General features: G+C 38.4%; 1 protein-coding gene across 2 annotated transcripts in view; it reads left to right on the top strand.

The window, feature by feature from the left end:
* Positions 1-14862, top strand: part of COG5 (component of oligomeric golgi complex 5) — a 377278-nt gene that overhangs the window by 200065 nt on the left and 162351 nt on the right. For both annotated transcript variants that reach the window (XM_024250412.3, XM_054560623.2), the window contains exons 9-10: positions 9289-9401; positions 9599-9676. In XM_024250412.3, the coding sequence (XP_024106180.1) occupies positions 9289-9401; positions 9599-9676 (191 nt within the window). The remainder of the gene's footprint in view (positions 1-9288; positions 9402-9598; positions 9677-14862) is intronic.

The following is a 14862-nucleotide window of genomic DNA, read 5'->3' as shown; positions in this document are numbered from 1 at the left end:
TCTTCAGGAAAATTTCCCAAAATGTTATCTGTAGTTAATGTTTCTGGTTTTTCTCCTCCCATTTTTCTGTTGAAGGCACTCTGATCCATCACAGGGTTGATAGAATAACTCATATTGAATTAATAACAGTTCCTGATCCATAGCTAATAGTAAAAAAAAAGTGACTATTAATTTTTAATTTTTTTTAGATTTTTAATTTTTTATTTAAAAAAATAAGGATGGAGTTTTGCAGTGTTGCCCCAGTTGGTCTTGAACTCCTGACCTCAAGCAATCCTCCTTCCTTGGCCTCCCAAAGTGTTGGGATTACAGGCATGAGCCACCATGCCTGGCCTATTATTTTTATATTTGCTATATAAATGTGATCTTACGTAATACTGAATATATATAACTTTTAAGTTGTACTAGATAAAAAGAGATAAAAGAATCTTAGGTCTTAAAGAGATTTTTAAAGGTTAGCCCTAGCCTCTGAATAGGTTTGTATTGAAACTATTCCAGAAAGAGATCTTTGAAAAGAACTTGCCAAAGGAGATTTTACTCTTGGCTTTTCCCAGCAATTATTCTCAGAAAGTTTGATATAATGTTTAAATTTCCAGGAGCAGTTTAATCTCATTCCCCCTTGTGTCGTCAAGAATGGGGAAAAAAATGAAAGCAGTTATTCACGTGCTGTCAATCCTAATGTATACCTCTTTTGTTGAGAGAATAAAGAGTTTTAAAGCTGCCTTATTACCATGTGTTGACAAGTGGATACCATGATTTAACACAGAAACCTTAAGCATCAGTTCTTTATTATTTTCTTTAAAAGAATAATCACAATTTATATATATATATATATATATATATATTTATTCATTTATTTTTTTAGCTGGAGTTTCTGGTCACCCAGGCTAGAATGCAATTGCACGATCTTAGTTCACTGGAACCTCTGGTGCCCGGGTTCAAGCAATTCTCCTGTCTCAGCCTCCTGAGTAGCTGGGATTACAAAAGCCCACTACCATGCCCAGCTAATTTTTGTATTTTTAGTAGAGATGGGGTTTCATCATGTTGGCCAGGCTGGTCTCGAACTCCTGACCTCAGGTGATCCACCCACCTCGGCCTCCCAAAGTGCTGGGATTACAGGCGTGAGCCACCGTGCCCGGCCAATTATTTTATATTTTAAAATGTTTTATAGACAGTATTAATGTTAGTTTCCTGATCTTGTTTATATTGAAGTTATGTAGGAGAATGTCCTTGTTTGTTGGAAATACACATTAAAATATTCAAGAATGATGGACATGATGTCAATAACTTACAAGTGGTTCAGGGAAAATTTTTTTTTACAATACTTACAATTTTTTTATAAGTGTAAGATTATTTCAAAATTTTCAAAATACATAGGATTCTGTCAGTGTGTGTTTCTGAGAGTGAACGGCTTACAGCTGGTGAGTATCTAACACAGCCACTACACAGGAGATTGACAGTGGCATTCATGAGTGTGATGGTGCATGATCTCATTTTCAATCTGAAACTTCCTAAGAAGAGAAAAAAAATTATACACACACACATATAAATATAAATAATATAATTTTAAGTACAAAAAATAAAAAGCCTGTAACTCAATAAGAAAAAGGTAAACAACCCAAGAGAAAAAAATGGATAAAGAATATGAATAGGCAGGTCACAGAAGAACACATTCAATAAACATGTGAGAAGATATTCAGCCTCTTTTTGGAGGATGAACTAGTTATTAAAGAAATACAAATTAATCATCAGATTGGCAAAATCTAAGACACAACTAAGTTCTGGACAAGAGCAGAAACTCTTGTAAACTATGCAAGGAGAATAAAATTCACTTTACTCAATTTTATCAATTTTATCTCTAAGGTGGAAAATGTGTTCACCTTATGATGTTATACTTTCTAAGAATATACTGCAAGGAAACTCTGGCATGTATATGTAAGAATTTTTGTTACTTGGCCGGTGTGGTGGCTCATGCCTGTAATCCCAGCACTTTGGGAGACTGAGGTGAGCAGATCACTTGAGGTCAAGAGTTTGAGACCATCCTGGCCAACATGATAAAACCCCCTCTCTACTAAAAATACAGAAAAATTAGCCGGGCGTGGTGGCGCATGCCTGTAATCCCAGCTACTCAGGAGGCTGAGGCAGGAGAATTGCTTGAACCCGGGAGGGAGAGGTTGCAGTGAGCCGAAATAGTGCCACTGCACTCAACCCTGGGCAACAGAGCAAGACTCCATCTCAAAAAAAAAAAAAAAAAAAAGAATTTTTGTTACCTCATTGTTTACAAATAGTGAAAAAGTGCGAGCAACGGATAAACTAGTTTATTAACAGGATTAATATACAGCATTTAAATTAACAAATTTCCCAGTATAGATAATGGTCAAAAACAGTACATGAAAAAGTTACAGATACATACATACAGTCTGATACCAATTTAAAGCCTAAGAATATGATAGACTATATTAAATTGTTTTTGCATGTGCACATATGTACTAACAGTGTAAATATGCACATTGGAATAATGATCAACAAATTTAACATACCAATGCTGGGCATGGTGGCACATGTCTGTAATCCCAGCTACTTGGGATGCTGAGGCGGACGTATCACTTGAGCCTAGGAGTTCGAATCCAGCCTGAGCAACATAACAAGACTCTGTCTCTTAAAAACAAACTACAAAACCCGATACCATTACATCTGATGAGAGAGCAAGGGAATTGAGACCAGCAAAAGAGAGGACAAGGAAACTTCACTTTATTTAGTGTTGTATTTCTTAAAGCTTGGTGATTAGTGTTCATAACATTATTCTATATGCTTTTTTGTATGCCTGAAATATTTAACAATAAAACATAAATGTTAAGAAAGTCTAACAATGAAGAAAGATGATGATGAAGCAAAGTAGACAACACAGAATATCCAAATTTCGTCACCCAGATAGATACTGTAGTTGTTACTATACAGTGAAAAGTAGTCCATACATTTATCTGTGCATTATATGTTATAGAAGGGTAAATGGAGAGGCATAAATGGAATTTTAAGTTACGTGCTTTTTAAAAATACCTTTTTATTATAAAACTTAAAGAAAAACATAAACATGTAGCTTAATGAATTATTATAAGGTGAACACTTCCTAGGCTAAACCAGCGATCCAGAAACCTGTTTATGTACTCCATACCCATCACAACCAACCCCTCTCTCTCTCATATGTAACCATTATCCTCACTTTTATATTGATAACTTCCTGTTTTTCTTTTTATAGTTTTATCATTCATATGTGTGAACTTAAGTACCATAGTTTAGCCTCACCAGTTTTAGAATTGTACTTTTTAAAATAAAAAGTATTTTACTTTCATTCAACAGAATAATTAGAAATTTATGTGACATCAAGGACTTAATGAATTTCCAATTAATGCTTCTTCATAAGAAGTACTAGATCCTAATTGATACCTCTAAATTTAAAAGTAGTGAATGAAAGATTAAAAAAATTAAGAAATTTAAGTCATTTGTTTACTAAGTCTGTTGAGTCTTTACTACTAAGTGTGGGAAATAGGCATACTTAAACTTTTCCCTACCCGCCCCCCATCCTCATTTGCCTGTTAGTTATGTTATTTTTGAATGATTAATGTTTTTTACATTTTCTTCTATTTTTAAATTATTTTAATCTCTGGTTCTTTTAATATGACCTCTGCATTTCTTTTCTCTTTTTTTCAGTAGCTTTAGGGGTACAAGTGGGTTTTGGTTGCATGGATGAATTGTATAGTGGTGAAGTCTAAGATTTTAGTGCATGGTCACCCGAGTCATGTACATTGTACCAATATGTTGTTTTTTAGCCCTCACATCCCTCCTACTCTCCCATTCTGAGTCTCCAATGTCCATTATACCACTCTGTCTTTTCGTACCCATAGCTTAGCTCCCACTTATAAGTGAGAACATACGGTATTCAGGTTTCCGCTCCTCAGTTACGTCACTTAGAATAATGGCCAATTGTTCCATCCAAGTTGCTGCAAAAGATATTATTTCATTCTTTTTTATGGCTGAGTAGTGTTCCATGGTGTGTGCGTGTATGTATGTATATATATACATACACACACAACAGTTTCTTTACCCACTCATTGTTTTATGAACACTTAGATTGGTTCCCTATCTTTGCAATTGTGAGTTACATTGTGATAAACATACACATGTAGGTGTCTTTTTGATATATGACTACTGGGTAGATACCCAGTAGTGGGACTGCTGGATCGAATGGTTAGATGTACTTTAGGTCTTTGAGAAATCTCCGTAGTATTTTCCATAGAGGTTGTACCAGAGCTCTCCATTTCTATATTCATCTCTCCCTTGGCTGGATATCGTAATCTAGTTGATTTTTTAAAATGTTTTATGGGTACTGTGCTTTCTGAGTCCTTGTGTAGTTGGTGGTGTGTTTTGCTTTTATGCTTAAATGATTTGGCCAGGTATAAATTTTTGTTTACACTGTCTTTCCCTTAGAATTTTGTAGCTGTGTGTGTCCCAATAAATAACGTTTTTCTTCCGCCACTGAATTGGAAAATGAGACACAAATGTAGGAGACAAAAAGATGACAATTGTAATGTTAGTTTTATTACTGTTAAAAAAAAAATACACCGAAAGGCATAGCTTAGATCTATAACCAAATGGATTTTTTAATATATCACCTCAAAATTAAACTTATTTCCCAATTCAGCCTTTCCCACTATACTTACCATTGGTAGAATGTTGGTCAGAATGCATCTTTTATATATGCAAAGCTTCAACAACAGAGAAAGGAAGAGACTGAGCCAGTTAGGCTCAGTTTCTTATTCAGATTCACTCATCACTCACTCCTCTTCACATGGGGAGAATTGGATAAGAGGTAGGGAAAGAAGACAAGAAAGTTAACTTTAGCTGAAGTCCCTTCATATGAAAGGAAAATGGAGGGTCCCATCTACCATCAGACATTGCTTTACCAACTGCTGGGTTTTAGTGTTATATTAGAGAATTATGAGACTAATCAGATTTTTATCCCACACTAGCTGACTTGCTTTTTCTTGACTATCCAAATGGTTTTTCCTTTATCTTTGAAGTTTAGTGACTTCTTTAGGATATGTCTCAGAGTTTAACGCTGTGTGTCAGTTTTTGTGTGTGTATGTGTGTTAAAGTATGTTCCCTTTTATAGAAAAGTTTTCTTGCATTGTATATTGAATGTTTTTCTGTTCCATTTGTTTTTTTCAGGAGCTTTATGCATATATCAGATATTCTCTGTTTTCCATGTCTAATATCTTCTTGCACTTGGTGCTGGGCATAATGTGGGAGAGAGGGTGTCATGGATGTGGAAGTCTGATTCTCAGCCTGGAGTTTTTTTTTACTTTGCTTCCAGTATCTTTGCATTTTACTTCATTTTGTATTATTTCCTCTTGCCTATTTCACATGTGTTACTATGTTTTCACTCTCGGTTATTATAACTTTTGTTTTTTTCTAATATGGTCCTAATTTCTATAATATTTTTCCAGTGAGTATTCCAGTAATTTGAGACAGTGGAAAACTGAGTATCCCTTTCTATTGTTTCTTCGGTGATCTATGTTTATCATTGCTTTTAGCTTATATTCCTTTCTTCCTCCTTCCTGCCACCCTCCCCAGTGTCTATGTTAAGTCCATTGTTGCTTTGTTTCTGATGATTATTCATCATTGAAAAGTGCTAGCTATTCATTGAAGAATAGTTTAGGCATGGCTGAAGGGAGATACCTGAAGCAGTCTGCAATTTAATTTAGGTTTGTTGTCTACAATAACCATTGACCAGTTTGTTACTTCTTTTTACCTTGGGAGCACATCTGTTCTCAAAATTTGTATCATTCAGAAGCTTAGTATGGCTCCCAGTAAAGCTATTTAAGCCATTTCAGTGTTGAATCCTAGCATTCTCAGTATTTTTTTTTTCTTCATCTCACTTTACCTCCAGTAGTCTCCTCACACTCAGGGGCTAATTCTTAAACAACTTAAATATCAATTCCTTATGATTTTCCTTCAGCTTTTCTTTTTTTTTTTTTTTGTCGTTTTGCAGTGTTGAACATTCCCTGGCCTGTCCTAATCTGTAGATCTCAGCTGTAATCAAATAATCCTTAGATAGCTTGTGCAAATTCTTACAATTGGTTTTAAGAGCAATTTACTTCTTCCTAATGATCTAAGGTGTCATCTATCTGTTTCCTTCTTCATTTTGACTTATCTACAGCAACTGGCGTGCATGCTTCATAATCTCAAGTTTGAAGTTTTGTTTGATTCTTTGTTTCTTTGAAGTTGACATTTTCTACCTTTTGTTTGATTTTCTTTTCATTGGCATTCAAGAGAAAAAAGAAAATGATTTTATTCCACCATCACTAACTAGAAACCATTTTTCAAGTATTATATCTATGAGGAACTCTTAGTTTATTTTATCACTTAAATAAAACTTAAGAGACTATTTTGTTTCTTGAGTCTATTAAAGCTAACTGGTAATGGCAATGTCTTGTATTTCTGCTTGTATTTAAAAGAATAATAGGTTAAAGGGTTTCATAATTATAATAAAACCAAGTCATACATATTCCAGGAATTTGACCTATATTTTTTAGTGTTCATAAAGGCACTACATACCCTTTTCTCACTGTTATGAGTTCATTCTTTATATAACATGAGACAGCTGCAGATTGTTAAAGTATTATCCATTTCCTGTATACCTTCCCTTAATAGTCTTTGCATAGCACTGCAAATATTCTAAAGATTGATTAGATGCAGATTTCAAACAGATATTATCTATATTTTTTAAGCCAACATCTTTCTCATAGATTATTTTATTGCTTGCTACTATTATCAGATTAAAGAAATAACTGCATCTGTTTGCTAAAGGTACATGTAATTCTTTTCTGAATTGTTGAAAAACTACAGTGAGGTAGTTTACACACACAGTCCCTCTGGTTTTCTTGATCTTGTCCTCCGTAAAAGCAGGGATATAGAATGACTAACCAATGATGAGCTCTTCTACTGCCTGGTATTAAACGTTAGTTTGGAGTGAAATGTATGCCTTTCAATTTGGGATTAAAATTTCTATTTTATTATTGAAACATTTCAAACTTTTACATATAGATTCCTGTGTGTGTTATATACAAGAAAATTCTTAGACACTCTCACTCTCTAGAAATTTAGTATTGATACATTAATATTATTTAAGGTGCAGTTCATACTGAGAATTTTATTGTTCCCCAAAATGTTGTTTATGTAAGTTGATTTCGCCTGACTGAAACCAATGAAACCAATCAGGGATCATGCTTTTCTTTTGGCTGTCTTGTCTCTTTAATAAAAAACAGCACCGCTGGCTTTTTTGTTGTTGTTGTTAATAGCATTAACATTTTTTGGAGAGCCTCATAAGCTGAATTTGTCTGGATTCATGTGACATTTTCTTCATGATTAGCTTCAGGGTAAACATACTATTGGTAAGATGATGTAGTGTACTTCCTATTACATCATATCAGGAAAACAAAATTATTTCAGTTTGTTTCATTGTTGCTGATGCTAAATTAGATCACTTCATTATTTAGGCAAATGCCAGATTGCTCCTTGTAATACTATGCTCTTATCTTTGTAATTAGTAATTTATAGGTGCATACTTTGAGACTATGTGATGAATATCTTGTTCTCGATAACTTTTTTTTTTTTTTTTTTGAGCTGGAGTTTTGCTCTTGTTGCCCAGGCTGGAGTGCAATGGTACGATCTCGGCTCATCGCAACCTCCGCCTCCTGGGTTCAAGCAATTCTCCTGCCTCAGCCTCCTGAGTAGCTAGAATTACAGGCATGCAACACCATGCCCGGCTAATTCTGTATTTTTAGCAGAGATGGGGTTTCTCCATGTTGGTCAAGCTGGTCTCGATTCCTGACTTCAGGTGATCTGCCCACCTTGGCCTCCCAAAGTGCTGGGATTACAGGCATGAGCCACCATGCCCGGCCAATAACATTTCACTTAGTGTTTTGATATCCATCGATACTCTTTCTCTTAATTAACTTTGCAACTAGTAGTTGCAAAATGGTGATTTTTTTCTAATTCTGTCATTCTTTCTGCATTTATTAGCTGATGATACTCTTTTGTAAAGAGCATTTCCATCCTTTTTAAACATTTGAGTTTCCCTGTGTACTCATGAATTATTTTTTAATCATTGTTTTATAATTCATTACCATCAGTATTATTTTGGATGGCCAAATTCTCTGAAATTTGTGTTGTGGAAGCCCCGTCCAGTCAACTTGATGTATCCTTTTGAAAAATTTCATTTGTCTGCAAATACTTTATTGCTCACTGGCACAATATCTACTACATTCACCTTGTATTTTCACTGCTCCAAATTTGAAGTCACTCTTTTTTCCACTGAATCCTGCTTTGTTTTTACTGGAGAATTGTCTTAGAAATCAAAATTTGGATACTACGTATACTTATTACTATTGAGGAACCATTGTCTCTCTGACTTTCCAGTGGATAGAGTGGGGAAATACCTCTGATTCCCGTTACATATTTGTGTCTTTTATTATGTTTACACTGAGAACCTTATTTTGCTCCATTCCAAAATATACCTAAACTAGTTTCAGGATTACTACTTCAATACCACATCCAGCAAAAATCTATTTAATAAAGTTCAGTATTTCTTTATAATTTTTTTGTGCATAAATGTATCTCACTAAAGTCAGCATTCTATAAGTAAAAATTCCATGAATTAAAATTGTTTTCCTCCTGTGTGGTTATATCGTCAATTTGACATACAGTTAGTTTTATTTGCTTCGGTATTTGTTTATATTCAGTTTTTTTTTTTTTTTATGAAAGAGGGGGCACAACACACCCATACTTTATTTGTTTTGGTATGTGTTTATATTCAGTTTAGGGTTTTGTTTTTTTTTAAGAAAGGGGATACAACACACACATACACACACATGTGCATACACAGGATAAATGGGAAATTAGTGAAGATGGTTTCCTACAAGGGGCATGAGAGCGGTAGGAAACAGAGGAAGACTCACCTCCATCCCTGTACCTTTCACCTGTTTCATTTCCCACCATTCTCACACCTCTCGTAGGAAACCATTTTCATCAATTTCCATTTTATCCTTCCTGGGTATGTGTCGCTTCCCTTTCTTTCTTAAGCATAAAAGGTTAAGATTCTTACTCATAATAAATTATTTCCTAAAGAAGGAACTTCTCATTTTTTAGCTTGTGTATGGTTTTCATAATAACATATATATATTTGCCTTTGGAAAACTTTATTTTTCATTGTTCTTTCTCACTCATAACCAGGGGGACCTGGACGATCTACCATGCCAACCCCAGGAAATACTGCAGCTTTGCGTGCTTCACTCTGGACCAATATGGAGAAACTTATGGATCATATTTATGCCGTTTGTGGACAGGTAAATGTTTGAAGGAGTGGAAAAAACATTAATATGGATTAACTCCTGGTTATTCCAAGTTGTGTGACCTTGGGCAGGTTTTTTAATTGATGGGCATTCAAAATACCTCCACTAGCTGATGATAATGTACGTAAAGGTTGCCATTTCTCTTTTCTTGCTTTTTCTATTGCCTAAGCTTTACACTTGTTTCATTTAAGGTACAACATCTACAAAAAGTATTGGCCAAGAAGAGAGATCCTGTTTCTCACATTTGTTTCATTGAAGAAATAGTTAAGGTATGTTTAAATGAAAATATTTTTATATCTTTCTTGTACAAAACAGGAATATATGAGTCAGCATCATTTGTGTTACTACCTTATAGAGTGGCTACATATCAAATGGCAATAGAGAAGTGTATTTCTTGACAACTATAAATGTTCCTTGCAATATAAATGTAATCATGGGGCTGGGCGCGGTGGCTCACGCCTGTAATCCCAGCACTTTGGGAGGCCAAGGTGGGTGGATCATGAGGTGAGGAGTTCGAGACCAGCCTGACCAATATGGTGAAACTCAGTCTCTAATAAAAATACAAAAATTAGCCGGGCATGGTGGCATATGCCTGTAGTCCCAGCTACTCGGGAGGCTGAGGCAGGAGAATTGCTTCAAACCAGGAGGCAGAGGTTGCAGTGAGCTGAGGTCGCGCCACTGCACTCCAGCCTCGGTGACAGAGCGAAACTCTATCTCAAAAATAAATAAATAAACTAAAATAAATGTAATCATATTTGTTTATGGAGTAGCTGCTAGCAATAGTATTATTTATAGATTAATTTCTGTAATGTATATACTAATTTCTCATTTTCTGTCATATAAATGACAGCTTATAAGTGCTTTAAAACTTCCACTAGAGAATAAGGTGAAAACTTTTGATAAATACGACATTTAAATAGAAGTCATTATAATGTGTTTACTGAAGGTCATTGATTTTTCCCATAAAGTACTTTGCTATATTCATTTTCCATATTCTGAGATCTTTCTGTCATCCACCAATCTACTAGCCTCATGGGCCATAAGAATTCTTTCCATGCATAGGAATCCCTGATTCTACATTTTATTCATTATATTGATGTGTTTTTGATAATGATTCATAGGATAATGATGCTACCGATTGTTAAATCCTAACCTCCAGTAGCCCAAAGAAAAAAGTTTCCTGAGTTTCCAGTGTTATGGTATAGGTAATTTCCTTTGTAAGTCCACAATATTAAATATTTTGTATACTGTGTGGAAAGCCTCCAGGACTATCCCTCAAGTTTGATGATTTATTAGGAGGATTGATAGGACCCAGTGTCCAGGATCCTTAGGGTGTCACTTCGCCAGCCAGAAACTCCTGTGACCAGTGGTGCCTTCTGCCTGAATATTGCTCGTGCCTGCTGGGCTCGTTCCGCCCACTTGGCCTAGCAGGTTGCACTTGGCTCGCACTACCAGCCCAGACCCCACAACTGACAAACACGAGCCAGGGACAGAGTGGTGAGTGGTATGTGAGTGACAAGCCTGGGGTCCAGCCGCTGTGCACAGCCAGGCACACTGGCTGCTGTGGCAGGGCAGGCAGCTCCAGGTGTCAGCACAGGTGCTAGCTCCATGTGAGGCTGCAGCTGGATCAGATGTACTGCACACAGCTTATGCTGCAGGCGCCCACACCTAGATGAGAGGAATGTAGTGACACCTGGAAACTCAAGAGACACCAGGAATTGCAGAATCCCAAAGAAGGTGTCACAGCCCTGGTTCGGGGTGCCCCTAGGTGTGGGCTCCCCAAAAGGCCACAGCTCTTCTCTCCTTCTTGTTGCCCAGAACGTGGTGAGGAGTGGGGGCATGTTTCAGCCTTGTTTGTGTTACAGCTTTTTTAGTCCAGCCATTTGGCGGGTCCTGAGTTCTTGTCCCACATCCAAGAAGAATGAGGTATGTGGACAACTGGAAGGTGAGCAAGGCAGAGAGGAGCTTCACTGAGTGGCAACCCGAAGTGGGTAGCTCCTTTCTGCAAGCAGGTCGTCCCCACAAGTGTCCAGCTCTTAGTGGAGAGGTGACCTGCAGTGTTTAGCTCCATTCCACAGGCAGACCATCCTGATGTCTGTGCAGCCCTCAGTGTAGAGGAGATCTGAAGTGGGTAGGTACCATCCACAGGCTGGTCATCCCGACATCCATGCAGCCCTCAGCATAGAGGAGACCTAGAGTGGTCAGCTTATATCTGCGGGCAGGTCACCCTGTCATCTGCGCAGCCCTCAGCATAGAGGAGACCTCGAGTGGTTAGCTTGTATCTGCTGGTAGGTCATCTTGTTACCTGTGCAGCCCTCAGTGGAGAGGAGACCCAGAGTGGGTAGGTCCCTTCCGCAGGCAGGTCATCTTGATGTATGTACAGTCTTCAGTAGAGAGGAGACCTGGAGTGGATAGGTCCCATCTGCAAGCTGGTCATCCTGACATCTGTGTAGCCCTCAGCAGAGAGGAGACCAAGAGTGCTTAGCTTGTATCTCCTGGCAGGTCATCCTGTCGTTTGTGCAGCCCTCAGTACAGAGGAGACCCAGAGTGGGTAGCTCCTATCCACAGGCAGATAGTCCTGTCATCTGCCCGAGTCTGGCTGAGTCGGGGGTTTTTATGGGCTTCAGAAGGGAGGAAGTGTGTGCTGATTGGTCCATGGTTGGCGATGGGCAGGCCTGGAAAAACCACCATAACTTCTCACTCCAGTCTGCAGAACTGGCATTCCAGCCCCCAGGCTTCAGATCCCTGGCTTAAATGTAGGTTCTCACCACGGACTCGCCCATTTCTGCCCAGCAGCCTTTCTGCCTCCCGCCACCATCAACCTGTCGTCCACAGCACTCAGGCTATTCATGCCAAGGGGCACCTGCAGGCCCTCACTGAGCTGCCCTCAACACTCCCTCGGCCTTCCTCCCATGCTTGTTGGTGTCCAAAGTCTGGAGTAGGCCAAGGTGGCAGAGGGCTGGTGTGCTTCCCTGAGTGTGCACACACCTGGCTGAGATGTGACAGCACCTGGGCTCGGCCTCAGTTGTGCTGTGAAATCAAAGTAGGTGCTGGGAGCGGGGAGAGGCCAGGCAGTGGGAACAGGCACTTTCAAGCCTGTGGAGGTAGGGGGCTTCCCAGGTCCCCAAGAACACAGGGATGCCTCGGTCCACAGCTGTTGCTGGGCAGCTGCAGCTACAGCCAGGAGGGCAGAGTCCCACCCCTCCAATTCAGAAGTGGGTGGGACTCCTGCCAGCTCTCCGCTGCAGCCAGCCTCATGGCAGTGGCTGCTCCAGACAGGTCGCCCCTGCCATCACCAGCATATAGTTGTACTCATGGCTATGATTTGTGGCAGTGAAAGGATGCGCAGCAAAATCAGCAAAAGGAAAAAAAGATGCATGGGGCAAGGTCTAGAGGAGACCAGATGCAAGCTTCCAAAGAGTCCTCTCCCACTGGAGTTAGACATGACCCCGTTGGTTATTCCAGCAGCAAGTTATGACAGCATGTAAAAAGTGCTGTCCACTGGGAAAACTCAACTTGAGCTTGTGAGTCCAGAGTTTTATCAGGGGTTAGTTAATGCCTAAAGACATACCAAAATTCTAGACTCCCAGTAGAAAAGCAAGTGTTCAGTATAAACCATATTGTTTGTCACAGACAGTTTAGGTACAGTGAACAACTCTTAACAGAGAATTATGGGGTCCTTCTCAAAATCTGAGTTCCTAGATGCTAGCCAAATACCAACCTTGCAATCAGGATTTTCTGACAATAGCTACTCAGACCTGTTATGTTAACTGTTTTGTGCACATATATTTATATCAGTAACTTTACCCTGCTTTCTACTTGGCTTTCAATTGTGTGAAAGAAACAATGAGATGCTTTTGTCAAGGTGTATAGTCACTCATGTTTTGCATTTATTACTAGATGGGATAATTAATATTGGGCCTTCATATTTACAGACAAACAACTATACTTGCAGTGTTTTCATTCATTTGTTCTGATTTTGGCTGTCTTTCTACACAAATGAATCTATTTAGTCTTTATGTGCAGTGGCCTCATTTTGAGCCTTTTTTATTATTATTATTATTATACTTTAAGTTCTAGGATACATGTGCACAGTGTGCAGGTTAGTTACATATGTATACATGTGCCATGCTGGTGTGCTGCACCCATTAACTTGCCATTTAGCATTAGGTATATCTCCTAATGCTATCCCTCCCCCCTCCCCCCACCCCACAACAGTCCCCAGAGTGTGATGTTCCCCTTCCTGTGTCCATGTGTTCTCATTGTTCAATTCCCATCTATGAGTGAGAACATGTGGTGTTTGGTTTTTTGTCCTTGCGATAGTTTACTGAGAATGATGATTTCCAATTTCATCCATGTCCCTACAAAGGACATGAACTCATCATTTTTTATGGCTGCATAGTATTCCATGGTGTATATGTGCCACATTTTCTTAATCCAGTCTATCATTGTTGGACATTTGGGTTGGTTCCAAGTCTTTGCTATTGTGAATAGTGCCGCAATAAACATACGTGTGTATGTGTCTTATAGCAGCATGATTTATAGTCCTTTGGGTATATACCCAGTAATGGGATGGCTGGGTCAAATGGTATTTCTAGTTCTAGATCCCTGAGGAATCGCCACACTGACTTCCACAATGGTTGAACTAGTTTCCAGTCCCACCAACAGTGTAAAAGTGTTCCTATTTCTCCACATCCTCTCCAGCACCTGTTGTTTCCTGACTTTGTAATGATCGCCATTCTAACTGGTGTGAGATGGTATCTCATTGTGGTTTTGATTTGCATTTCTCTGATGGCCAGTGATGATGAGCATTTTTTCATGTGTCTTTTGGCTGCATAAATGTCTTCTTTTGAGAAGTGTCTGTTCATATCCTTTGCCCACTTTTTGATGGGGCTGTTGGTTTTTTTCTTGTAAATTTGTTGGAGTTCATTGTAGATTCTGGATATTAGCCCTTTGTCAGATGAGTAGGTTGCGAAAATTTTCTCCTATTTTGTAGGTTGCCTGTTCACTCTGATGGTAGTTTCTTTAACTGTGCAGAAGCTCTTCAGTTTAATTAGATCCCATTTGTCAATTTTGGCTTTTGTGGCCATTGTTTTTGGTGTTTTAGACATGAAGTCCTGGCCCATCCGTATGTCCTGAATGGTAATGCCTAGGTTTTCTTCTAGGGTTTTTATGGTTTTAGGTCTAATGTTTAAGTCTTTAATCCATCTTGAATTAATTTTTGTATAAGGTGTAAGGAAGGGATCCAGTTTCAGCTTTCTACATATGGCTGGCCAGTTTTCCCAGCACCATTTATTAAATAGGGAATCCTTTCCCCATTGCTTGTTTTTCTCAGGTTTATCAAAGATCAGATAGTTGTAGATGTGCGGCATTATTTCTGAGGGCTTTGTTCTGTTCCATTGATCTATATCTCTGTTTTGGTACCAGTACCATGCTGTTTTGGTTACTGTTGCCT

The sequence above is a fragment of the Pongo abelii genome, chromosome 6, assembly GCF_028885655.2.
Source record: "Pongo abelii isolate AG06213 chromosome 6, NHGRI_mPonAbe1-v2.0_pri, whole genome shotgun sequence".
NCBI classification, from domain to species: domain Eukaryota; kingdom Metazoa; phylum Chordata; class Mammalia; order Primates; family Hominidae; genus Pongo; species Pongo abelii.
This window is presented reverse-complemented; position numbering and strand designations above follow the sequence as displayed.